The 26,861-nt window shown below is 49.2% G+C and overlaps 1 protein-coding gene across 2 annotated transcripts in view; it reads right to left on the bottom strand.

The window, feature by feature from the left end:
• The window catches only part of GATA4 (GATA binding protein 4), a 77,752-nt gene that overhangs the window by 28,693 nt on the left and 22,198 nt on the right, over nucleotides 1-26,861 (bottom strand). Inside the window, exons 1-2 of one of the 2 annotated variants that reach the window (XM_062212851.1) lie at nucleotides 25,055-25,166; nucleotides 20,660-21,708 (exon numbers count right to left, since the gene is read on the bottom strand). In XM_062212851.1, coding sequence (XP_062068835.1) covers nucleotides 20,660-21,275 — 616 coding nt within the window. In that variant the 5' untranslated portion in view covers nucleotides 21,276-21,708; nucleotides 25,055-25,166. Of the gene's footprint in view, nucleotides 1-20,659; nucleotides 21,709-25,054; nucleotides 25,167-26,861 lie in introns of those variants that run through there. The other variant, XM_062212852.1, reaches the window with a different exon arrangement.

The following is a 26,861-nucleotide window of genomic DNA, read 5'->3' as shown; positions in this document are numbered from 1 at the left end:
GCTTTCAATGTACATGAAAACAGGAGTTGTAGGATTTACATTCTTGTCCACTGTATATTATCTTAGAAGGCTCTTCCCAATGTGTTACATTTAATATTCTCTACAATTATTTTACAGAAGTTATGAGAAGTTAGTTTCTGATGCAGAAGTTTAAATTAGATTGTGATCACAATCTAATTCAACATCCTACATCAAAGGAACACTGTTAGTATGCCAAAAATTTACTCACTTAGTTTTCCTTTTTTATTTGAAAAAATACATGACATGTCATCTTTTTCCGTTGAATTCTTTCTCAGGTTTTTAAGGAACCCATTGAAGAAAACAAATGAATGTCTAAAGCTGAGCATTCTTGCAGCTGCCCAATACTAACTAGAGGGTCGATAAAGGAATAGAGAAGCAGATTCAAGCTTCAGTTTCCAAAGTATTTTAAAAAGTGGAAAATACTTAAGTTATGAAACAGCTTGTTACAGTGTCCTTTTTAAGTTTTTATATTAATTATGAAAATTGCCGTTTGAGTTTTTAAATTTACTCTAGAACAGAGATTAAAAGTAATGCTGCAATGTATTATTTAAGACTAACAGCAAATTACTGGATACAATGTTCTTATGACAGAACCATCTGGAGTATAGAATAAAAACTGGATTGGATTAAATCCTTAAAAATAAGTAGCTCCTCCTCACCCTGATATCTTCTCCAGAGCCACTCGGAATGCACCAGCCAGTGTGGGTCTGATGCATTTCTGGGCAGAAATTCACAAGCTGGCAGGCTAGCCCCCTGCTTCAGGAAACACCATTTAGTATGGTCAAAATGTTCACCAGGGCTGCTGGGTTCCTACCCTAGGGAAGAGTCTACTGAAAGAACTCGAAGTGGACAGCGATCCCACTTAATCTCAGAGATTCCCGGGACCAGCACAGCGAGGGCTTGCTCAGAACACACAATCCCTCCACGGCCCAACCACACAGTCCTTTTTCCTCTTGAGTTCAACCCAAGTAGCTTCTGCCTTTTTTCTTTTGGTTCAAATCTCATTGGAAGCAAATGGTCCCAACTCCCTTAGAAGGAGCTTTATAATATTCTAGAACCTTTATTAAAAAAAAAAATCACTCTTCAGGCAACTATAATTCCAACTAACTTCTGCCTGCATAAACGTGTGCGCTCATGTAGAAAGAACTATAGGCAATAAATTGAATAGGGGCCCATACCCTCAACTATAGATTGAAACAGAAAAAAAGGCAAATTTCAAGTAATCCAAATCCCTCGATTCAATTTGGCATCCTTCTGTGCACCTTTGTTAGTAGAAGCAAAAAACCTCCTGTTTTAAGTAATATCTCATTTAATGATAATAGCTAGCATTTTTAATAGGTAATGCTTACAGATAGACTGTATGCTAAGTATTATGCTTTATGAACATTATTTCCATGAAGTAACTTCTATTCAACTTTATACTCGTGAAAATTGGGGACATTATAAGGGGTAAGGCTAGAATTTTAAACCACGTCTGACTCCAGTTCAGCTTCCTTAGCCACAAGATTCTACTGCCACTCCTTTATCATCAGCCAATGAGTAAAAAGTTGGAGTTCCTAATAAGAAATATAAGCAAAAGTTCTCAAAAGCAAAGAAAACAAGTCTGGCTAATGGACTCTGTTCCCCATGAACAGCTGGTTATGTGGTCCGTGTGGCCCGCTCTCCCCTTCCCGGCAGATCTCGCCCTCTTCTTCCATCTCTCCCCACTGCCCCTCTGCTCTGTCCTGGGGAACGGGTCCCCATTATTAATGCCATTCCTAGAGATGTGTTTACACAGGGCAGGAAACCTAATATCAACATTCCCCGCAGGAAAGTGTCTCGTCACTTCTGCGAAGCACTTCGGGCAGGGAGAGACTCTCCTCCAAAGTCAACAGGCACTTACACGCTTTAAACAGAGTCTGATGGGAGAGTTTGTTCCTGCAGGGAATCCTGGAGTTCCTGAGCTGGTTTGTTATGATGAGGTTGAGAGGCAGTTTCAGGGGTATACACAAAGCTCTCCCTGAGGCCCCCCAAAGCTCTCTGTGAAGGATCCCGGACATCTTCTCCAGTCAGGAGGAGGGAAAACAGTGGGTGGAGGTCCCCACCCACGGCAAAGGACAAACATGATGAGAGAAGGCTCCAGAGTCTGCAGGGAGACAGTGGGCCCAGAGCACCATGGGAAGAGCAAGGGGGCACCAGGGAACCAAGCAATGTGCTCAGTGGCTGTCAGGAAGCCATGTACTCAGCCATGTCCCCCCCAGCTTGCTTTCGCAGGGCTGCTGCCTGTGCTGCCCCAAACGCCTGGACTGCTGTAGAGGCCAGCTCTGCTGAGCTGAGCTCCTCCTTGGCCCTCTTGGCACCTCCTCGCCGTCCTGGGGGCTCTGCCTTGTTCTCAAGGCTTCACACAGAGGCAGTGGGGACCCTCAGACTCCTGCCGTGACCGCATCTGCCTCCTGGATGTTTCCACCTGCACATCCCTCCCCCATGCCTCAGACCACCACATGCTGAGGGTAGATCCAACTTCCAGGTGCCCTTCTCCCCACTGCAACCTTGGAGAACATACCATGGGAGCTCTCTAGGTCCGTCTCTTGCCTCCTGACCCTCTATGCATCGACCCTCTATGCATCGGTCAATTCTTGGAGCTCCTCTGTCTCCCCCCAGCTCTCTCAGGGTCCCTCTGCCTGTCCAGCTGATCCTGGATCAGGACAGGCTCATCCTTGGACTTCTGCCTCCTGGGTCCCTTTTTCAAGGACGGCTCCTCTCCTCCCTGGAGGAGAGGATGTCTCAGTAGGGCTATTCATGCAGGTGTGAATATGGGAGCCAAAGGGATCACTGACATGAGGATGAATTCCAGACTACATCCTTTTCTGTTAATGACCATGGATCTGGTATTTACCAGGTGACCATATTACAGACCCTAAAATAAAACAGGGTGTAATTCTTGCCCTAGAAACACTTCTAGTCTGGTGGATCGATAATCCATATAAAAGGATAGCACCATAAGGTCTGATTCTCAGGAATTCTGCCTGGAAACATGGCAGAAGCTGGCCACAGAGATGAGGCCGCCCTGAGGTTTAGATGAGAGACCCAATCTCCAGTTTCACGCACTCACAAGGTCCACCTTCACCCTGCCTCTTGGCTACTGAGAGGCAATGGGAACTTGTATTCTCTGATTCTTTCTTTTTGCTTCCAGTTCTTCCTTAGTCATGTGAGAGAGAACAAGAGATAAAAAGTGCCTGCATAAAAAGGCACTGTGGGATTACTAGGAAAGCACCAGGTACCAGATGCTTTGTCGTGGTGCTCCCATCATCCAGCACGTCCTGTGAGCCAGGACTCTATTTCTATGTGCCTGGCCACCGTGACAGACAGCAGCAAGGCTGACCTCCGAGACAGGAGCCAGGCTCAGAAGTTCCACTTATCTTGGCCTTCCCCACAAAGCCCAAGACTCATGGGAGCCCAAGTAGTAAAATCCAAGGGACTCTCCAGAAATGTGACCGAATCTGCCTTCCTCCCAACAGCCAACCAATCGAAGGCAGTTACCAGTTCTTGCACTTTGCCCTTCCTACAAGTGCCACTGACTTCCCAGCCTATCCCATCAGTCCAGGAAGCTGCCAGGCCTGAAGGGACAAGTGAAGAATCCATTCCCCAGGCCTTGGGCAACAGATGGATGAGAAATTCTTCTGTAACTTCCACAACCCACCCAAAATCTATTCAACTCCCTATACAAAAGTTCCTTCAGATTTTTTCAACATAGCAAATTAAACTACTGATAAGAAAAGTAGGTCTGAACCCCTGATGGGGCAGTAAGAGGTGACACTGGCCTGGGCCACATGCTAGGTCAATGATGAGGAACCTCAGATGCAGAATTCTTGGCTAGTTCCTTACAATGCTGCCCCCTTCCTCACCTCCACCCTCACCACACAGGGAGTGCATCAGGTAAGCAGGAAGGCTGACAATACAAGCAATGACTCTTTCCAGGACAGCATGGAAGGGCAGCCCAGAATTTATTTGTTAGACACCATGTCTGGGCAGGGCAGTGACATGAGGATGATCCACTGCCTATGTGCACTGGGGGTAAGAGGTACAGGAACGATATCTTACATTCACTCTCCTACAGCTCTCTTCACAATGGAGTCCCAGAGGCTTGAGAAAATAATAATCACTGACTTTCCCCGTGGCTTCCCTTTCCCAATTTGACCTGATGCTTTCCCCTTGCCTTTCCTTCCGTATCTTCTGCCATCATTCACTCATTCTCAGGACTAGATTAAGCCTCTGACCACCTCCTCTCTGACCTCCCTGCCTTCAGCCTCCATGCCAGTAATCCATCTGATACAAGCATATACACACATCCTTCTGTGTATACATATTCCCAATTTACTGCCTCAATCACACTTGCCCTCAATTCACAAAGTCCCGAAGCTCTCTACATGACTTCCAAGGCCCTCCATCCAACTTTAGCTCCAGCTCTGCCAACCTTGCTAAGCCAAAGGGGAAACCAGACTGGTGGGGAGGTGGGGACAGCTACAAGTTGCAGGTGGTGATGTCCAAGATGCCCAGTGGAATCCAGGCAGGTGCACCCCAGCTCATGTAGCTGAACAGGAGCCCAAAGCCAGGAACTAGAAAACAGGTGCACAAAACAGGTTTCAGTAACCGTATTATTGGTGAAAGTGTTGGTTTTATTGCTCTGAGACTCTATGAACACCATGGCATAGAGGAAATGAGAAATGGGGTTGGAGTTAAAAATGGGATTTGGAGAGGGGGCCGGTGCCCTGGCTTACTTGGTTAATCCTCCGCCAGCAGTGCTGGCATCCCATATGGCCGCTGGGTTCTAGTCCCGGCTGCTCCTCTTCCAGTCCAGCTCTCTGCTGTGGCCCTGGAGAGCAGTGGAGGATGGCCCAGGTGCTTGGGCCCTTGTACCCGTGTGGAAGACCAGGAGGAAGCACCTGGCTCCTGGCTTCCTATCAGTGCAGCGCCGGCCGTGGCAGCCATTTGGGGAGTGAACCAACAGAAGGGAGACCTTTCTCTCTGTCTCTCTCTCTCTCTCTCACTGTAACTCTACCTGTCAAATAAAAAAAAAAAATGGGATTTGGGGTGTGGATGAAAAGACTTATAGATATAAGGCTGGCAGGGCCAGCGCTGTGGCACAGTGGGTTAAGCTGCTGCCTGCAGTGCCGGCATCCCATATGGGTGCTGGTTCATGTCCCGGCTGCTCTGTTTCCAATCCAGCTCCCTGCTAATGCACCTAGGAAAGCAGCTGAGGATGGTTCAGGTGGTTCACATGAAGATGGCCATGTGGGAAACCTGAGTGAAACTTCTGGCTCCTGGCTTTGGCCTGATCCAGCTCTGGCCATGTGGCCGTTTGGGGAATGAACCAGCAAAAGGAAGATTTCTCTTCCTTTCTCTCTGCAGCTCTGACTTTGAAATAAATAAATAAATCTTAAAAAAAAAAAAAAGATGTAAAGGTGTCATGAAGGATGTAAAATGATACAGTCATTATGGAAACCAGTTTAGTGGTTCCTGAAAACCACATAGAATTATCATATGATTTAGTAATGCTACTTCTAGGTATATATTTAAAAAATTAAAAACAGGAACACAAATAGGTACTTATATACCCATGTGAAAATGGAGCATCACTTGTAATAGTCAAAGGGCAGAAGCAACCCAAGAGTCCACAGAAAGATGATGGGTGGATGGATTAAAAAGTGGTCTATGCATACAGCAGAATATGACTCACTCTTAAAAGGGAAGGAAACGCTGACACACACCATAACATGGATGAATCCTGAGGACATTATGCTAAGTGAGAGAAGCCAGACACAAAAGGACAAATGCCGTATGATCTCATTCATATGAGGTACCTAGAGCAGTCGACTTAGAGTCAGAATGTGGAATAGTGGTTGCCTGGGGCTGGGGACAGAGATTTATTGTTTAATGGATGCAGACTTTCAGCTGGAAAAGATGAAAAAGTTCTGGAGATAAACGCTGGCGATGCTTTCACAACAATGTGGATGTGCTTAATGCCACTGAACTTTACACTTAAAAATATTTAAGATGGCAGTTTTTATGTTCTGTATATTTTACTACAATTTAAAAAATAAGCACAAAGTGAAATGAAAATCTCTTTAGTCCTAAATTTGAATTGGAAGCACTGGTATGAGCACATGATATATTTTATCTTATCTTTGGGGTGGGCGGGCGGGTGAAGTATTTCCTAGCTCTGCTGAATGACTAACCCGATGGTAATAAGCACAACTAGGACAGCAAGCGCCAAGAGCGAGCTCCAAATACCATTCCTCATGAAAAGGAGCCAGAGTTTCTTGGGGGAAATGGCCAAATTCAGGTCTGAGAGAAGAAAATGCATAAGAAGGGCTTGGAACATTTTGTAGTACAAAAAGCAGGAAACTATTAAGCTAACATTTTGTCAAACGATTTGAACATGTTCCCACATGAGCATCAGTTGGAATACAGGGACAAAAACACATCCTATAACTCATCTGTTTAAACCCAGGAGTTTTTAATGACACTAAAAAAATGTATTTCACTGGTCATCTTTGAAGGATGTTGGAGAACTCATTTGTTATTTAGAACACTGAAAAGTGAAGTGAAAGCAGCCTGCATTTACCCTGCCTTTCTTATACAAACTTTTCCTCAGGGTAATCAAATATTTGATAAGCTAAAAATGTATTTAGTATTGTAGAAGAGTTCCAGCTAATAAAGGAGGAATGACAGTGTCAGAACATTATCATGTGCAACCCCTAAAGCTCCCAGCTCCCACCTGAGTGGATCGAGTCTATCTTTCCAGTCTCAGATGCATCTGAAAAGCAGTGGTGGGAGGAACCTGCTAAGTGTCCTGCAGAACGGCAGTCAGCAGAGTGCAGCCTGCAGAATTTCTACAAGAAAAGCCTCCTTTCCTGAGCAAACACATTGCAAGCACAAGAAAGAGGGGGAAGGGAGAACCCACAGAAGAAACTTGAGATGTCAACAGAGGCAACATATGCACCTTATTTATTTAGATTCTGATTAGAACAAATGGTGATGGAAAATGAGAGAAACAGGGAAATGTGGACACTCAGTGGACACATCAGGACACTAACAGTGACAGTGAGTTTTCTTCGAGGTGACAATTTGGAACTGGAGCTCTATTTTTAAAAAGATACCTTATATGTCTTACAGAGACATACACAAGTGCTTCCAGATGATAGGACATGCTATCTGGAACTGGCTTAAAAATGGCAGGTTCAGGGGAAAGAGAGTAGAGGTAAGAACGAAACAGCTGGCCATGGGTTGGTATTGTTGAGCTAGGAAGCTAGGTATTCTATTCTCTAATTTTGCATACGCTTAGATTTCCATATTTAAAAACTGGTTTAAAAGGCAAGAATTGAACTTGAAAAGCGATGGATCAGAGAGGAGAGGGAGAGAGAGAGGTCAAAATAAGAGGGGTTACTCAGAGCCCTTCATCCTGACTTCCAAGCCTCCCGGAGGTAAGTATGCTGATAAGCCCATCCTGCAGGGCCTAGTAATGCACACTCACATTCAAGTATTCTCTCCCGTGATCATCTCTGTTCCTGTTTCAAGGCCACTCCTGCCACCCACCACCCCTACAAACAAAGAACGGGGAAAGAGGGTGGAGTTATAAAAGGCTGTTGGTCCTGGGTCAGACACACCTCATTCCTCTCCCTCCTGGTAGCAGGGATCCAGGTTTGGGGACTAGGAGTGACCTGCATTTCCCCTCCCCCGCCTCAGTCTGTACACAAACCACACAGCTGTCTGCCCTACTGCTAGAGTACACACAAGGAACGCTCCCAAAATATGCTGGCAGTGTGCAGCTGCACGTGAAGCAGAGTCCTCCTCTGAATGGATGCGGTATGGGACAGGAAGTCAATCACTGCCCTGCGTGAGGGAGGCAAAAACAAAACCACGAGCCATCATTGTAAGCCTTTCTATACAATTCCTATAACCAAAGACATGGATCCTAAGTCTACTCAAATCCTGCTCAAGTTTTCTACCCCCAGGCTAAGTGTGAACTCTTCTCGTGCATTCTCTTGCTTTCCAGCCGTGTGTACCCTACCCTAGGCTGCAAAAGAGCTGTCCCTTCTGCACACAGCAAACTCTTCGTCATCCCTCGGGACTCAGCAGAGTTGTCCCTTCTCCAGCAAGCCTGCTCGACTTTCTGCACCAAGGCCAGTTTTGACATCCTCAGGGCTCTCAGGGAAGACAGGTATACCCCACCATAGCTCTTCATTCCCTGCCCTGACATGGCATGTGCACTTTTTATTTCTTACTATCAGACTGTAAGCTACTGGCATTCAGAGACCATCTTGGATATTTCATATCTCCAAAACCAAGCACCCAGCTCACAAGGAGCAGGAGAGAAACAACTCAACTGGATGACCGATGAAGCAAAGAAATGTGTCTGCTATGTGCATCTGTCACACTCTATCCTCTGTGAGTCTCCTCTGCTTCCTAGAACCTCAGACACTCAATGAGTTTATTAATAAACCAAAGGCACAATAAGCTGAGACCACTCTGAGGTCACTGGCCCATGGTTTCTCAAAGTTTGTTTTGCATGTTAGTGGTTAGGTATTCTGTTATGTATAAGAAAAAGCAAAGTCCACCCAAACCAAGATTCACAGGTATTGTTGCTTAAACTGAGGCAAGTGACCATAGGTTTCCCTGGCCACCTGCCTCCTGTGTCCACTTCACACAGCGAGTATGCTGTGCAGGCAAGCCCATGTAGGCTAAATGTTAATGTGCAGCCCTACCAGTGTTAAACTCGAATAATTCTCACAGGGGAGGCCCGAAATCCCTGGATTTTAAAATCCCCTTAGGACACCGGAATAGCCCTACTCACTATGCATGCACTTGATCTGATCTCTTTACCTTACAAAGCAGATACAGTGAGTCTCCCAAAGTCATCCAGCAGGAAAAGGAGGGCATGGGACAAGACCCCGGGTTCCTCAGCGTCAGACTGATGTGTTTTCATTTCCCTGTGGCTGCTGGGTTCCTGGGTCCCCCTTCCTAGGAGCAGCGAGCTGAGCCTCACCAGTCAGCAGCCTGCGATGGGCCATAGGCACCCACTTAAAAGTCACAGATACATTCCCACTTCAAACCTGCTGTCCCTTCTGCACAACACACGTGTTTTTACCTACAGCTCTCCCATTTGATGGGCTATCCCTTACTGATAGTTCTTTTGGTCTGTTTTCCACTTTTGCTCTCTTTAAGGGATCAGTCCTGAGGGAGCCAGTCTGGGCCACTAATCTTACAGAAACTCTTTAGTGCTGAAGTGGTTTTAAACAGTAACTTTTATGACTATTTAAAAATATAGATATACGCATTCTTGTATATGCATAGTAACTAAAAAGTCAGGATTAATGCCTAACAGTGGTTATCTTTGGGTGGTAAGATTACCAATTAATTTGCACATTCATCTGTCTGGGTGTTTCATTTTTCCACATTAAATATACATCAAGTTTAATAAAAGAAGAATAATTAAAGTTTTATTGATTCCGTTTGGGGGAATCATTTTTCTGAAACCATTTTAGCCTAGAAAATATTTTCGTTTTGCAAATAAGCAGTATTTTCCTACTAACTATGTACTCGTGGGAAGCACATTCTTTATTTAGGGTCAAGTTAAGTTCTCCCTATATGCTGGAGAAAGGTTTTATTTGTTGTTTGTTCTTCCCCGCCTACTCAATTTTGAGGGGTAACTTGTATTATTGCCTCTCTTTACCTGGTTTGATTTATGATCTTGGAAGTCAGGTCATTCTTTCCTACCATGAAGAAAGAAAGAAAAAAAGGTCTCCCCCTCCTAATACCTGATAAAATATCTGAAAAGCTCATTGCAGACCTTGACAGAGACACATGCAATTTCAACCCAATCTGATAAAACAACAACTAGAACACTTTTATCAGACAAAAATGTAATTTGCCATTTCCCAGCTCAATTGATGAACTTTTTTTATCTGAAATGACAGACATCATAAGATAGGAAAAGCTACAGATAAGAAACCAAATTGAGTTGTCTTGAATCAGATCTGATTGTCTGCCCCCTCCTTCAAACTCCCACACCTGCTTGGAATGGGTCAATGAGTGTCTCTTGGCATGGTCCCCGAGGGGTTTGGAAACATTGCAAAAGTGGTGAACTTTGAGACTTCAGCGTTTATTCTGCGATTATAATTAACCTGCTCACCAGTTGCTATCGATCAGTTCTAAATGGAGGTGATAAAGTTTGACTGGATTTCTAGAATTTGTCAAAACGCAGATTTAAACTGAGAGGGTTAAAAAAAAAAGATCAAGAAAATAATTCAAAGACGGAATCCAATTTTAAGAAGTAAAACTAAATGTGCAATTGGGAGGTCCTAAAGTTCATGGCTTACTAATTCTCAAAAGTTGAATAATAACATCTTGGTTTCTCATCCTGCAGAATAAAACATAACAGCGACTATTCAATAAAAATGAAAGACCACCTCAGATTCCATTTGCAGGGACTTTCCAAGGACTTACCTATCTGGATTAGAATCTTCTTTTAAGAGACAAAATATATTTACAAACAACAAGTCGATTCTTGGGCTCCTGCAAAATGCTAAAGGCCAGAAAACCAAATTCCCTTCATTCTGATAACAAGCTTGACTATCCCAGCTCAATTCTGATTGCAGAGCAGTCGTAGATAAAACTATAGGCTACCTGCCAGCAACAAGTAAGCTGCCCAGTTCAGATGCTGTGTTCATCTCAGATCACTTCCATGAGGCTATTCCTGCCTGAGGCTTTGGTCACCATCCTGATCCACGCCCCTGTTCTCATCTTCATCACAATCAAAATTACTGTGTTCCTCTGCTCCTGCCACAAACACTCTTGAAATCTTCAGAGAAAAGGGAAAATGGAGAAAATGGTTGTAGATTTCCTTTAGCAAAGGAGTTTCTGAGGTCCTGGCTCTTTGGTAGCAGCCAGCAGCCTAGATGAATCCTAGTTTGGAGGAACTAAATTCTGGGACTCCCTCCTTAATCCTTTGCACACTAAAGTCAAGAGGCTGAAAAAGCAGCTCACGCAAGGCCAGGGACCCTGACAACGCAGTCCCCAGCTGCACATCCTGCAGGACCAGAACGAGACGGGAGTTTACTCCAGACCCTTAGCCTGGGAAGACACAAACTCTTGGGAAGCAGGGACACACAGACAGAAGTTGCCCTGGGGAGAGAGAACAGCTGGAAAACAAGGAAGGAAAATCGCAAGGTTTAACAGAGTCCTTCAACCACAATGTGCCTTTTGATTCTAAAAGGGTCAATGCCACTGCCTCAAATTTGGCAAATGCGAAGTGTGGGGAAAAGGGGAAAAAGTCCCACAGCAGGGGCTGGCCTTGCCTGGGTTCTAAGCTGGAGCTGTTGTCTGCTACCTGTGGGGACTTGGGCAGATTACTTCATCTATTTAGACGTGTTTCCTTTCCAGCCAAATGGAGATGATAGGACATACCTACACTTCAAAGTCACTGGCATCTGGCGATTTCCCCAATGATCCAACTCTATTCACAATGGGCTGTTAGGCAAAGCACAGGCTACTCTTCCTAAAATGTTATTAACTACTATCCAAACACTGATGTACCAAAAAGTATAAATTTTGTATAAATTAAAATAGATAGAGGTTATTACCCCACTCCTATTATTTTCCCTGCTCTTCTTTAGAAGGTGACAAAGGAGAAGCTCTGTAATATCCAATAAAACTGTCTGAGTAACCCACTCATGGACTGTGTTACAACAGGCCATGTCAATCTAGCACAGCGATACTCGTCCCCAAGAAAGGAGTTTATCCCCTGGCTCTGCAGGATGGATAGGCCAAAGAAGTCCCCCAAAGACAAACCTTTCCTTGTCAAAATAGTCCCTTTAAATTCTTACGGCAGAAGCCCAAGTCTTAAGCCCAAGTCTTAAGGGCAGCCTCTTCCAGAGCTGGGGAAGCCTTCCTCTTTCTTATGCAAAGAGAAGCGGCAATATTTGCAAATATTTGCAAATGGAATAGTCTCTAAAAATCACCTTGCAGCCTGGAGGAAGGCAACTTGCATTCAAGCACAATTCCACCATTGCTTAGGTTGGTGTTTCCCAGCCTGTACTGGTCTGTGTACCCCTGAAGAAGAACTGTGCACCACGGAAGGCAACCCACGGTCAGGTGCGTGAGTGTGTGTGCCCACGAGGGGACCTTAGAAAGCCACAGCAGTGTGTGTTGTGGTGGGAGACGTTTGACAGTTGCTGACTTACGTCGGCTACCGGCTACCAGGAATGAAACCAGCATCAGGGAATTCCCTCCTCAGTGAAGCAACAGGATTGCAGCCAAAGATGGTGTTGATCCACCTGGCATAATCTTGAAGAAGCTTGAGCACCAAGGAAAGCCCTGTTATTAATCCATTAAATCACAAGAAAACATATTTGCTATACAGGGAAGTTAAAATTTAATTTAAACAACTTTAAATCCCCCTACCCTTTTTTGTGACAGTTCCATTTGTTCAGTACCTCCATGCTGTGTCTCCTTTGGAAGACCCCAAACACAGTGATGACACAGGTCTGTCTGCATATTTGACAAAGCTCATGGAAGTGTACTTCATAACTTTTGCATCTTGCAAAACTGGAACTCTGTACCCAATAAAAACCTCTCCATTCTAAGGAGTTTTTTAAAAAAATAAGTAAAAACCAAATTAAATCAACAATGATTTATCATATCTTTATATTTAGAATGAGAAATACAGAATATTTTTAAAAAGCAGCTGAGAGACTTTCAGGAAGTTGAAGTATGAATATTGTATGTTTATTTTTAAAAACTTAATTGGTGGGGCTAGTATTATGGCACAGTGGGTTAAGCCTCTGTCTGCAACTTTGAGTTTCAGCTGATCCCCTTCAGGTCCAGTTCTCTGCTAATGTGCCTGGGAAAGCAGTGGAGGACGGCCTAAGTGCTTGGGCCCCTGCACCCATGTGGGTGACCTGGAAAAAGCTCCTGACTTCTGGCTCTGGTCTGGCCCAGACCTGGCTCTTGCAGCCTTTTGGGGAGTGACCCAGTGGATTGCAGATCCCCCCCCCCCCCCACCGTGTGTTGCCCTCTCTCTCTGTAACCCTGCCTTTCAAATAAAACAAACAAATCTTTTTTTTTTTTTTTTTGACAGGCAGAGTGGACAGTGAGAGAGAGACAGACAGAGAGAAAGGTCTTCCTTTGACGTTGGTTCACCCTCCAATGGCCGCCACGGCCGGCGCACTGCGCTGATCCAAAGGCAGGAGCCAGGTGCTTCTCCTGGTCTCCCATGGGGTGCAGGGCCCAAGCACTTGGGCCATCCTCCACTGCACTCCTGGGCCATAGCAGAGAGCTGGCCTGGAAGAGGGGCAACCGGGACAGAATCCAGCGCCCCAACCGGAACTAGAACCCGGTGTGCCGGCGCCGCAGGCGGAGGATTAGCCTATTGATCTGCCGCATGATGGCTTAATAAGTTTTTAAAAATAGGTGATACATTTGCATCATTTGAGATTCAAAAGGTTCCATTTGCACATCCAGGTTTATGCCGAGAGGTGGGATGAATGTAAACAAAGTGAGGTCTATATGTACTACAGAATATTATTCAGACTTAAAAAGAAAAGAAATTCTGACACATGCTATAGCATGGATGAAACTTAAAAGACAGTAAGCTAAGTGAAATAAGCCAGATGCAAAAGGACAATACTGTGTGCTTCCACTCACATGAGGTCCCTGAAGGGGTCAAGTTCATACAGACAGAAAGTACAAGGGTTGCCAGGGGTCATGGGGAGGAAAGAATGGAGAGGTTTTTATTGGGTACAGAGTTCCAGTTTTGCAAGATGCAAAAGTTATGAAGTACACTTCCATGAGCTTTGTCAAATGTGCAGACAGACCTGTGTCATCACTGTGTTTGGGGTCTTCCAAAGGAGACACAGCATGGAGGTACTGAACAAATGGAACTGTCACAAAAAAGGGTAGGGGGATTTAAAGTTGTTTAAATTAAATTTTAACTTCCCTGTATAGCAAATATGTTTTCTTGTGATTTAATGGATTAATAACAGTACAGACATAAGCATAAAAAATTGGTTGAGGGACAGGTGTTTGGTCCAGTAGTTAAGACACGCACATCCCACATCTGAGTGCCTGGGTTTGATGCCCCGCTCCAGTCCTGACTCTGGCTTGCTGCAAATGCAGACAGTGGGAGGCAGCAGTGGTGCTGCCTTTAGTAATGGTGTTCCTGCCACCCTGGTGGGACACCTGGATTGGGTTTCTGGCGGCCAGTTCCCTTCTCATCCTTTCCAGATCATTCTGGATATTTGAGGGAGTAAACCAGTGGATAAGAGTGCTCTCTACTATGTGTCTGTCTTCCTCAAAAAAAAAAAAAAAAAAAAAAAAAAGGAAAGGAAAAACAAAAGAGGCTAGAATGGTTTCAAAACATTCAAAAGGTTCCAAGGCACCGGTGGTAAAAGTCCCTTTCCCACCCTTACTTCACACCTACCTGTCATTCCCCCTATAATCAGTTACAAATTCCCTATGAGAACTGTATTTACAAATACAAATATTTCCAGAGATAATTTATGTATTTTCAGGGGAATACAATATCTTCTTCTTTTTTGCTAATACCAGGAGAATAGTGCTACGAATACCTCCCACACTTAGATATGTCTGGAGATTTCCTTACCATTGCACAATGAACTTCATATACTTTCTATGCTTATCTTACACAGTCTCCTAATGATGATTTTGTTATTACAAATAGTGCTGCGACATATATGCACTTGTCTATTTGTAGACTACACTCCTAGAAGCCAGCATTTCTAAGTCAAGACTATCCAGCTTGTATCTTGATGGACGTTACCAAGGACTCCATGCTTATACCAATTTACACTCCCACTCACAGGTATCAGAGTTCCTGTTTCTCTGCACCTCAGAGTATGTTTGTTTTCTTCGTGCATTTCAGTAAGAAAAAAATGGAGAGGGATATGGAAGCAAGGGTTATCTAAACCTGTCTCCTGTGCATCCTCCACTGGAGTGCTGAGAGGGGGCCTGGCCAATGTGGCTTGACCTTTCGATGGGACACAACTGGCAAGTGGCAGGTCTCACTTGAAGGCGTGACACACCCCTGGTCACCCCAACACACCTTCCTTATTTAACTGGCTGTCCCCTTCGCACCACAGACCAGCCCCGACACTAAGTGACCTGTGCAGGGTGGTAACCGGAAAGTTAAACAACTTTGGCTTTCTCGAAGACTGACAAATCTTTCTCTAGCCAAACAAGCTACTTCAGAGTTGGTCTCACAAAGTTCCCTGGATAAATGAACTGGCACTGAAAGCAATTGGCCAAGTTGATAAGCAGTCCCAGAAAGATCCAGAAAACACTGGGGTGGTTTCCACTGACCTCTACCACAAACCAACTCTCAAAACACCTTGAGTGCTCCCACCTTGCACCAAACAGGACAAAACTTCTTGTAAAGAAACCATTTGGGTAACACTGAATGATCTGCACACATTTCACTGTGTTGCTGCTTTTAACTGACTCTTCAAAGTTTTTTGATCCTTTGAGAATATTATAATTGCCGGTTTCTCCATTCCACAAGAGAATTGTTATTCCACAGTAAAATACATTTCCCTACCCTTTCTAGGGAAGGCTAAATCCTTCAAGACATACTATCACCTTCACACTGTATCCTTCAAGGCATATTTACATATAATTCCCATTTCAGCCTCCTTTTTATCATTAATTGGTACAAAACCATCTTCATTGTGATGTGTTATACATACAACCAAAGACTCACATTTTGAGAGTACATTTCCATTAGTTTTGCCAAATACATATGCTCATGAACCACTGTAATTGGGTTCTTGAAAAGGAGACAGTTGTACTCGTATTGTCCTGGAACCATGATTACACACACAGCCACACGTGTGTGCATGCCCACACAGACCCGAAGCCCTCAAAACTAAGAAGTGGGTACACAGCTTTGCTGGCAGAAGCTTCCGATGTGATGCAGTGTCTGTCTCTTTGAGCACTTCTAGTGCCCAGCAGTTTATTATGAAGACAAGCCATAGTCCATACTGTATTTCCTAATAGCTACCTTCGTGTAGAGTTCTCAAATCTTGTATCTGCTCACTGAGGGCGATGTGAAGTTAAAAGGTCATAGGCTATTCTTCCTTTTGCCTTTTAGATATTGGTGCACTGTCACCTCTGTCCACTGAGTGACTTCTGCAACTTACAATGTCTGGTTCCTCAGGACTTCCAGAACCCTCTTCCATCCTGCCCTCTCTCCCTAAAGCACTCCAGTCATTCTATGTGGTTTGACCAGGCAGGGCAGAGTCCTGGGACAACCACTTTCTTGATCTCTACTCAAATATTTGCTAAGTGCCCAGCATGTGCCAGGCACTTAAAAATGAGTAAGACTCTGTACCTGCCTTCAGGAAGGTCACAGAATTCCATTAATGCAGCCTAACTATTTCAATAGTTGTTTCAGGGCCTTGGTTCACACTGAACTTGGAGTGAATTAAAGTCCATGTCCATTGCAGTGGAGCAGAATAATTTCCTTCCAACCGAAGTGCAGGGTTTTATAGATGGCCACACTCACTTCTGTTATTTTGATTTTTCCCTTACTCCAATAACCAACGTAAGAATTCTAGCAAGATATTAACTATTGTTACACTAATATTTCAAAGAAAAATAAATATATTATTTCTCCTCATTGAAAATAAACAATTTCTGGGCCGGCGCCGTGGCTCAATAGGCTAATCCTCTGCCTAGCGGCGCAGGCACACTAGGTTCTAGTCCTGGTTGGGGTGCCGGATTCTGTCCCAGTTGCCCCTCTTCCAGGCCAGCTCTCTGCTATGGCCCGGGAAGGCAGTGGAGGATGGCCCAAGTGCTTGGGCCCTGCACCCCATGGGAGACCAGGAGAAGCACCTGGCTCCTGCCTTTGGATCAGCGCAGTGCGCCGGCCGTGGCGGCCATTGGAGGGTGAACCAACGTCAAAGGAAGACCTTTCTCTCTGTCTGTCTCTCTCTCACTATCCACTCTGCCCGTCAAAAAAAAGAAAATAAACAATTTCTGACTTAAGGGTGAGTCTGTGCGGAGTTGCCTATGGCGTCAAACACATTATTTAAACAAAAGCTGGGGCTTTCTGGATTATTTCATGGTACTACACCTATGTCAGTGAGGACCCAGTTTTTCTTTTTGTTTTTCTTTTCTCCTTCTTTGCATTTCCTCTTCCTGGCAACCTCCCATTCAAAACCAAAATGCATATGGCACCACTAAGGTGACTTTCAGTGCCTCAGACAGAGCGAGAGAAGTGTTTCTGCTTTCCCTACTTACCTCTCAAGTTCATAACCGTGCCATGCTCATGTCATATCCCTGCTGGCTGGGGATGGCACAAGATCTAGCACTAAAACTCCCAAGTCCTAGGAAACCCCTCTGTCCTGGGCAAACCAGAAAATCTGGCCTCTCTGCATAACAGTGAATGACTGTTTAATAAAATTATTGTCACTTATGAGGGACCAAAGTCAGATAGTTCACAAATGCTACCTTATCTTTCAAATTTAAGACAACACTAAAGAAGTGATGATGAACCCATTTTACTGAAGTGAGCTTATAAATAATTTGCCCAAGATCAGCAGGGACACCAGGAATTGAATCTGGGTTTGCCAAAGTTCAAAAGCTTGTATTCAGAGCCGATTTTGTGGCATAACAGATAAAGCCACCGCCTGCAATGTCAGCATCCGTAGGGGCGCCGGTTCAGGTCCTAGCTGCTCCACTTCCAATCCAGCTTTCTGCTAATACCCTGGGTAAGCAGTAGAAGACAGCCCATGGCTAGCGCTGCGGTTCATTTGGCTAATCCTCTGCCTGCAGCACTGGCACCCCAGGTTCTAGTCCCGGTTGCTCCTCTTCCTGTCCAGCTCTCTGCTGTGGCCCAGGAAGGCAGTGGAGGATGGCCCAAGTGCTTGGGCCCTGCACCCGCATAGGAGACCAGGAGGAAGCACCTGGCTCCTGGCTTCAGATCAGCGCAGCACGCCATCCGCAGCAGCCATTTGAGGGGTGAACCAACGGCCATTTGGGGGGTGAACCAATGGAAGGAAGACCTTTCTCTCTGTTTTTCTCTCTCACTAACTCTGCCTGTCAAAAAAAAAAAAAAAGAAGAAGAAGAAGAAGAAGAAGAAGAAGAAGACGGCCCAAATCCTCGGGCCCCTGCATTCACCTGGGAGACAGGGAAGAAGCTCCTGGCTTCTGGTTTTGGCCTGGCCTACTCCTGACAGTTGTAGGCATTTGGGGAGTGAACCAGCGGATGGAAGATCTGTCTCTCTGTATCTCTCTCTCTCTGTGTAACTCTGCCTTTCAATAAATATAAATCAATTATATTTATTTCAATAAATATAAATCTTAAAAAGAAAGAAAAGCTTGTGTTCGTACCACCACACTATTGCCATGTAATCGTCAGCTCTGAACCGATGCCACGAAATCAGTTCTCACACGCTCCCAGCACTTGGGTAGGCCAGAATGCATGCTGACTCGCTCCCAAGCTGCCAGGTATTCACAGGAGGGCCAGCATGATGGGAAAAACAGAGAGGGCACATTCAAGTGCCTGCTTTTCAAGCTAAGTAAGTGCAAAACTCAAAACACGCTGAAGACCTGGATGGCAACAAATTCAACCTGATTCCCAAACCCCTGACAGAGATACTCGGGCACCTCATAGGGCTTGAGGTTAGAAACACCTGGCCACGTGGGGAATGGAGAAGCCAGTAACTAGGCCTTCTGGTGGGACTTCAGGCATGGGCCAGCACAGCCTAGAGGCCAGAGCAGCAGAGAGGCAGTGCTTGGACAGCAGACCCTTTTTGGAGGTCAGCTTGCCCTTGACCACAGTGGAACTGGGGGAACACTTTCTGCACGGTACAGCTTACATTTTGAAAATCTACACACTGCGGAGGGAGAGGGGGGAAGGCGCTGTGGGGTATCTGGTAAGGCCACCGCCTGTGGTGCTGGCATCCCATATGGGCACCGGGTGCTGGCATCCCCGGCTGCTCCACTTCTGATCCAGCTCTCTGCTATGGCCAAGGAAAGCAGTGGAAGATAGCCCAAGTCCTTGGGCCCCTGCAGGTGTATGAGAGGTCCTGAAGAAGCTCCAGGCTCCTGGCTTAGGATTGGCACAGTTTCAACCATTAGGGCTACCTGGGGAGCGAATCAGCGGATGGGAGACCTCTCTCTCTCTGCCTTTGCCTCTCTGTAACCCTGCCTTTCAAATAAATAAATAAATAAATATTTTTAAAAAAATCTACACGTTCGCTGTGCACACTCACAAAGAATGCTTTTTGTTTCCACGCTGCTGCGTTGTAAATCTGGACCTTTCTCTCTTTTTCCTTAACCAAACGCCAAATTCTCACTCCCACCTCCAAACCAGAAGAAAGTGGAATTCTGGGGATCATTTCCCCTTAGGCGCCATCCGAGGAGGCACGAGAGACGGTTCTGGAGAGAATGTAGAGGTCCCACGAACGAAGGCCACGGCGCCCCACGGCCCGCACGCCCACTGCGAGCCGCCCAGCCGCCGTGCGTGGAGATGCGCCACGCGTTACCACTGCGAGGCCCGCCCGCAGGGCCCGGGCGCTGGCCGCCCCTCCTCGCCAGAGGGGGCCGTCTGCTTCCCGGCCCCGGCGCCACTACCACGGTTAATCAGTTTACCTGGGATGTGGATTTGGCTGGAGCTTCCCCCACCCCGGGAGGGGGGACCTCCCCTGGCCACCCAGGGCCAGAGAATAATTTAAAAGGTCTTCAAAGCCAGGACCCTTCTCGGAGGCGGCCCGAGCCTGGAAGCCTGGGAGGGACAGGCTTTCCTCTTCAAAGTGAGAACAAAAGCAGAAGGATTTAGCACTTAGTAGGCAGTCAGTAAATGTTAACTCAGTCTGTCAGGCCCGGGCCTCGCCACCTCCCTGCGTCAGAGCCGGCGCGATCCGACCCCGGCCCCCCGGAGTGCAGCGGCGGTGGCCGTCCCGGCGCGGAGTGCGGGTGGCAGCCCCGCACGGCGCCCACCACAGCTGTCGTTTCTAACCCTGACCCTGCAGCTGCGGGAGGCGCGACCCCGGCCCCTGGCCTCCCCGTCTCCCTTTCACAAGGGCATTACGAAGAAGCCCCCGGGCTGGCCCTCGACGGCCAGCAGCGCCCGGCGACCCGGTGCGGCCCCAGTCCACCTCACCTCGCGGGCGGCCTCCTTTGTTCCCGGTGTGAAGCCCCCCACAGGAAAATCATCTGCCGCTCCCAGGGATCCTGCAACGGCGCCGCCAAATGGCCCAAAAGATCTCAGAGCCATGCCAGCGCCGTCAGAGGCCTCTGAGGAGAACGGGAACCCGGGGCCAGCGGTCGCCAGCCGCTGCCCCTCCAGGGTGCCAGGCGCCCTCGCGCGAGTCAGCTACAGCGCGGCGCGGCCGGGGGCTTCACCCGGACCCCGCCACCTTCGCGGGGAAGAGGATCTGGCGGGGAGGCCCGCCCCGCTGGACGACGGCGACCCTCACTTCACCGCCGCCAGCTTGCGCCTCCTTCGTGTGCCATCTTGGGAGACTTGGTGGCCTCCAGCACGTCCCCTCTCCCACCCCTGGCACACACTCCAGGGACGGCGAATGCCCCGAGCAGGGCTCTGGGCGGCCGGTGTTTCCGGCCCGCGCTCGGTACTCACCAAGATTGGGGTGTCGGGCGGTGGGGTTGGCCCGGCCGGGCAGGCTGTGGAGGACCGGGCTTTCGAAAGGGCCCGCAGAGGCGGCGGCGGCTGCGGCCCACGACGCGCCCACGTCGGCCATGTAGGCGGGATAGGGGCTGGAGTAGGAGCCCGCGAAGCCTGCGCGCCCGTACTGCTCGCGGCCCGCCAGGCCCGCTCCCGCCGCCCCGCCGCTGGAGCTGTAGGCCGCGGCTTCCCGGGCCGCAGCCGCGGCGGCGGCGGCCGCCAGGGACCCGGTGGTTCCCGGGAAGGAGAAGCGCGGCGACACCGGCGGCGGTGTGTAGGCTGCCCCCTCGGCTCCCGCCTGGCTCCAGACGGGGCTGCCCTGCTGCGTCCCGGGCCCCGCCGCCGACGGGGCCGCGCCGGAGCTGCTGCCCGACGCCGCTCCGGACGCGGCGCCGCCGCCCCCGCCCTGGAGGTAGGACAGGCCCAGCACCGAGGAGGGCACCCGCGGCGTGGGCACATAGACCGGCGAGGACGCGGCGCCCGCGCCGTGCATGAAGGCGCCGGGGCCCCCAGTCTCGTAGGCTCCGGGCGGGGGGCCGTGGTTGGCGGCCATGGCCAGGCTCTGGTACATCGTCCTTGGCTTCGGAGTCCTCCCTCTGCCCTGGCAGATCTCCGAGCAACGCGGAGAGGGAGAATAACAATAAAAATGTGCGTGTGAGGGACTGTCACGGAAATAAAAATCAAAACTCAAAGGGGAAAACCCAAGACGCTCAAAAGTGTCTATGTCTTAAATCCATCCAGCATTGAGCAAAAGCCTCTAGGTTCTTGTTTATTCGGGAAAAATCCCAAACGGAGTTTTTGGTTGTTCCAGAACGTGGTACAGGACGGGCCGAATCCACCCCGGGGCCCGCGGTGCAGAGAGCCTGTGGGTGGCCGGAGACCCAGGGCGGTGCCTGCGGGTCACGCACGCGGCTCTCGGGGAGGCCTCGGTCCCGCGGAGTTCGCAGATCGGCCTCCAAGCCGAGGTCCCCGCAGCTCCTAGCCTCCTCGCTGCAGCCGCGGTCCTAAAGCAGGAACGACAGGGAGGGAGAGAGACGTTCATTCCAGAGCTTTCGAGCCCGCTTTCCTGGGTTGCTGGGTTGTTTTCTCCCGCACTGCAAAGGAAATTGCCCCACCCCGCGGCCCTGCTTGGGGCCCGTAGGACGCGGGAAGCGGCGGCCTTTGTCTGGGGTCCCGTCAGCGGCGCAGGCAAGCCTTGCGGGAGGGCGCCCTGCGCTCGCTCCTGGGCGTGCAGTTACCGGTTGTGAGCTTGGTCAATGATTTCTGTATTGCTTGGGGGGGGGGGCGCTTTACTTTTACCTTTTTCTTCAAGTATATTTTTGCCATAGTGTAAGCCCTAGGGTTCCGGGTGTCCGGGGAGTCCTGCCACCTCTCCCCCAGGAATTCCTGTCCGGGAAACAACTTAAGATTGCCTGTAGGTAGACAATCACAAACTTTATAAAAACCAGTAAGCTATGAAGGTTGTCTGTTTGTAATCTTTTTTGAAAAACCTAGAGGTTGAGTCTAAATGTTTATAAATGAGCAAGTGTCTGCTCAATCTCCCAAAAAGTATGGTGAAACCCCTTATCCATACATGTTCTGTGCAGATGTCAAATCAAATGAGTTCCATGTTCCTTGCAGATACTTACATTTTAGACATTTTGCAGATTGTGTATCAGGACCAGAGAAGTGACAGGAATGGACAAGGTCACTTTATAGGACCGCTCACTGGACTACTCGCATGCAATGAGCAGTTTTTTCATTTAGAATCAGCAGGGCCATCCATTTGCGGAATCAGAGTTGAGACTGCATAGGGAAAGGTCTGTGGGGCTTGACCGTACGCTTCCGGGCACACTAGGTTTTGATGGGATGATGGATTTTTTTAACGGAGAAAACAAGAGCTCCCCTTTTCTGAAGCACCTGCTGCATTTCCAGATCCTTTTCTGGATCCCTGTACCAAGGAAAAGTGTCTATTTTTGCAAAAGACGGAACTGAAACATTGGAAAGTTTTGAAACTTGTTAAGATCAAAGTACAATTAGAGGGCGTGGGGGATGGGATCTGCAGGCTGCAAGGATTTAAAGCTATCCGCTACAACCACATTTTTCTCCTTAAGAAGCAGCAGCTACTCCAAACAGTGGTTTCTTTTTTTACTGGCATAGTGGACTTACAAGGATACTCACTGAACCATATACTAAATCCAGGCTCTGCCACTTACTGAATGAATGATCTTAGGCAAATCACTTAACTTTCTATGCCTCAGTTTCTTCATATGCAAAAAAAAAAAAAATGGATTCCTCATTTGTAGTCATTGAGATTGTTATTGAGGATTACAAATTAATACACTTAAAACACTTATAACAGGGCCTTACTAAACTGTTATAACAGCACAAAGAAAGTTCCACCTACAGATTTCTAATGTACTTTAAGAAAGTATCTCAAATGTAATATTACTAAAACAATCATCTTTATTGTGAAAATTCTGGAAATGCAATCTCTAGTATGTATGCACTACCTGATGCATTTTTTGCAACATCACTAGTAACAATCACAGGATTATTAGGATTGCATTATATAGGCACCTAGTAACAAGATGTTTTATTCTTTCCTTTCAAAATATACAATAACTATTGGTTTGAGAGACATTTCCTTCCTTGCTAGTTTGGTTAAAGGAAGGGTACAAAAAATTTTACCTGAGGCTACCAACTTTTCCTTTTTTATTTTTAAGGCAAAAATCTCAACACCTCCAAGCAACCGCTGTGCTTCCATAAGTGAAGATACAACCGTCCCTTCATTAAATGCCCAGTTTTAACTTTAAAATCAAGTGGCTGATCTAGTTCATCCCATTTTCTGTAATACTAAACTCTTGAAGTTCTAAAAGATAACGTTGTAAATTTTCTTTTCTCGCATAACTGAAGAAAAAGGAAGGCGACTTAGAATTTTGTGATCCAATTTCCAGTATACATACAAGTGCTAACTTGCAAGCTTTAAAATGTAAACGCTTAAAAATATTCAAAATCTAACACGTCTTTATGACATTCTCCACCTTTTCAAATGGCTGACATATTTACCTTGAAGCTGGAACAGAGAAGAAGAAAATATTCCCCCCCTCCCATACCTTTCTGGAAAGACATGAAATTATCCCTTAAAATGATGCTTGCTTATTTCTGTATTAGAACCGGGGTCCCGCGGCGTGCTGTGGCAGCCGAGTGAGCTCCAGCGACTGCTCACGGCTGGCCTGCGCCCCAGCTTTCTCTCTCCTGATCCGTTTCAGCCCAAGTCCGCAGGCCAACAGGCCATGCTTTCTCCTTTCACGATTTAGCCAACATTACCCTCTTCCAATCTAGTTTTTCAGAGTGGGAGATTTCCGAGCCCGCGCCCTTGTGCAGGTCCTTCCTTGGCTTCGGCCTCGGCTCGCGGCCTGCTGCGCGCAAGGCTGCCACTCGCCAGCCCGCACGCCGGCCGCAGGCAGGAGGCTGGCCACAGCCGGGGATCCGGAGATTCCAAGTACGGGGGAGCCACACACCGTCACCCCCGGCGAACCTCTCCTGTAAGAGCCATCCTTTTAGGAGAGCCACAGGAAACGCTCCCCCAGCCTTGCGGGCAGCGCAGGACCTTGCTGCTCGTGTCGGGGTCCCTTCTTCTACCAAGCCATTATTCTCTTCTCCTGAGTGAAACTCCCCCTCCTTCGCTCAATCTGCTGGCAGCTCACCGCCTGGGCATCCTTCTCGCCCCAAGTGGACCCTCTACCCCGGCCCAAAGCCAGGTGACCTCAGACCGTGGGTCCGCAGCGAGCGGGGAGGAACGTCGCAGCCCCTCACCCGGGTTCCAGGCCTCAGCCAGTTTCACCCAGGAGCAGTGTAGATAGGGGGATTCTCTCGGCGAGGGGCATTTCTTTCCCTGGAGCCCAGTCAGGAAAGCTAGGAGGCCAGGCCGCTCGGCAGCCGTCCCCACCTCGGAGCACCTCCCGGGTCCCTGGAGTCGGCGGCGGCGGCGTCGGCCGAGCGCGAGCCGCCGTGCGGCCTGCCCCAGGTAGGTCGGTCAGAGCGACTTCTCACGGCCACCATCACCACCACCACCCGGGCCCGGGCTGAAGAATCAGCGCACGAGGGCGGAGATTAGCAGCGTTCAAGTTCACACCGAAAGAACCCCAAAGGCGCTTGGACCAGCCCTCTCCGCCGCGTCCCCAAATCCCGTTTAAACTTAAGGAGTTGCTAAGCCAAAGTCAAAGCAGAGCAGGCTTCGGCCAGTTGGGGCGTGAGGAAGTGACCGATGTCTCCTTCCCGCGAACTGGCTCCCTCCCTCCTCCCAGGCAGACCACTGCGGGTCGGGGACAGCTCGGAAGAGCCAGGGGAGGGAGGAAAGAGCCCTACCTGCCGGGCCTCGAGCCTTCCGGAGAGCTGCGCGCTCTCGCCTGGGCGCCCCTGGAGCGGCGGCGGCGGAGCCTCCGCGGCCACTGAGCCCGCCGCCTCCGAGTCCCGCGGCTGCCGGTGCGGGTCCCCAGGCCCCTGAGCTCGGGCTGGCGGGCGCTGAGTGGCCTGCGCGAGTCACGTGCCAGGGCGGGGGGCGGGGGTGCGCGGCCGAGGCTGCACCTCCGCGGCGCGCCGAGCTGCGGGGCTGTTCCGAAAGCTCCCCCAGCAGGCAAAGTCCAGGCGCAGGAATCTCCTCGGGAAACACCAAAGCGCTATGGCCAGCGCGCGGCCCTTCGCCCACCGCCCAGAGCGAGGTCGATTCGGTTGGCTTTGTGGCCCTGAGGCTTTTTAAATGAGCCTCTCCCTCCCACATCCACTCCCCCGGCCCAGCCTTGGTCCGGCGGCGGTGGGCGAGGGGCGGGGCTGGGGAAGGGGACCTCACCGGCTCCACTCCCGATCGCTCGTGGGACCCCGGTGCCCCGCTGGCCGAAGGTTTCCGCTCGCGACCAGCGGGGATCGTCCCAGCCCGGCTCTCCGAGAAGGTTCGCGAGACCCTAACTCCGGGACTGGTCGCTAGAATCAGAGCCGAAGACCGAATCCCGACCTGGAGCCTGGGAAGAGGGGCCAGGTGCCGAGGATCCCGGCACCAGCCCGCAGCTTTATGTATTTATGCAAAACGTGCGCCCCTTCCTGGAGCCGCTTCCCTTCTGCGGCCTCCTGGCTTCTGATCTTTGCCTGTTTCCTCTCAGTCTGCAGCGGCTGCTGCCCCCTGGAAAGAACACGGCGGGGACGGGGTGGGGGGGACCTCGCAATCCGGGGGAGCTTCTCAATGGAGGCTGCTTTTCCAGGGGCTGCGGGCGGTTCCTCCCCGGAGTGGGGTGCGGGGAAGGTGTCAGCCTGAGTTTGGAGCCGGCGTCAGCGCCTGGAGGCCCCGGCGCAGCGGGGCTTCGAGCCGGAGAGTCCCTCAGACAGGTCTAAAGGTTAATAGAGCAATCACAGGCCCTATTACCGCGTAAAAATAACCCATCGATTACCGCAGCCTTCAGTCCCAGATAACAGCCGGCCTGTGGCTCTCACGCTTTCGGTTAAACATTTTTTTTTTTTTTAAGGCCGCATTTCGCTCCGTGAGCACAGGTTTCTCCCAGGAGATTAGAGGTATCGGGAGGGGGCTGGGATACCACCCTGCACCAAACCTGTGCTGCTCCGAAACAAGTTGCGGACGACACCCGCTCCCGCAATCGGAAGTCGGTTGTGGGCTCCCGGTGCGCGCCAGGGCAACCCCGGCGCTGAGGACCAGGCTAGGACGCGGGGCTGATTGTAAGGAAACCCCCTGATGGGATGGTGGCCAACTCCTGGGAATTCTCAGGAAAATCCCAGAGGAAGAAGTGAGCGCGGCTGCGCGGGGAATTCTCTTCCCTAAACAAGAGGTGCGGAGGTCCAGCAGGCCCCAGCGCAGAAGAGAAAACCGAGCCGGCGAGGGCGCGGAGCTAAGAGCTCGTACGCGGCCTGGACGCCCCGACCCGGCCTCCGCAGCCCAGCCGCTGCTCCCGGAGCCCTGCGGCGCCGGAGACGCAAACTACGAGAGGCTTGCGCAAGGGGTCCCTTCTCCGGCTCTTAGCCAGCGCCTCCGCAGAATTTGGCCCCGCAGATCAGAGGCCAGGAAACTCGAGAGAGTGGGTCCCGGAGGCGGGCGCCGGGGGGAAAAGCTCCAGCACACCGCGATCTGCATCCCCAGACGAAGCAGAGGGAAGGGTACGACCCCTGCCCT

This window comes from Lepus europaeus, chromosome 16 (assembly GCF_033115175.1).
Source record: "Lepus europaeus isolate LE1 chromosome 16, mLepTim1.pri, whole genome shotgun sequence".
Classification (NCBI taxonomy): Eukaryota; Metazoa; Chordata; class Mammalia; order Lagomorpha; family Leporidae; genus Lepus; species Lepus europaeus.
The sequence above is the reverse complement of the archived record's forward strand: the minus strand, read 5'-3'. Positions and strand labels throughout refer to the sequence as shown.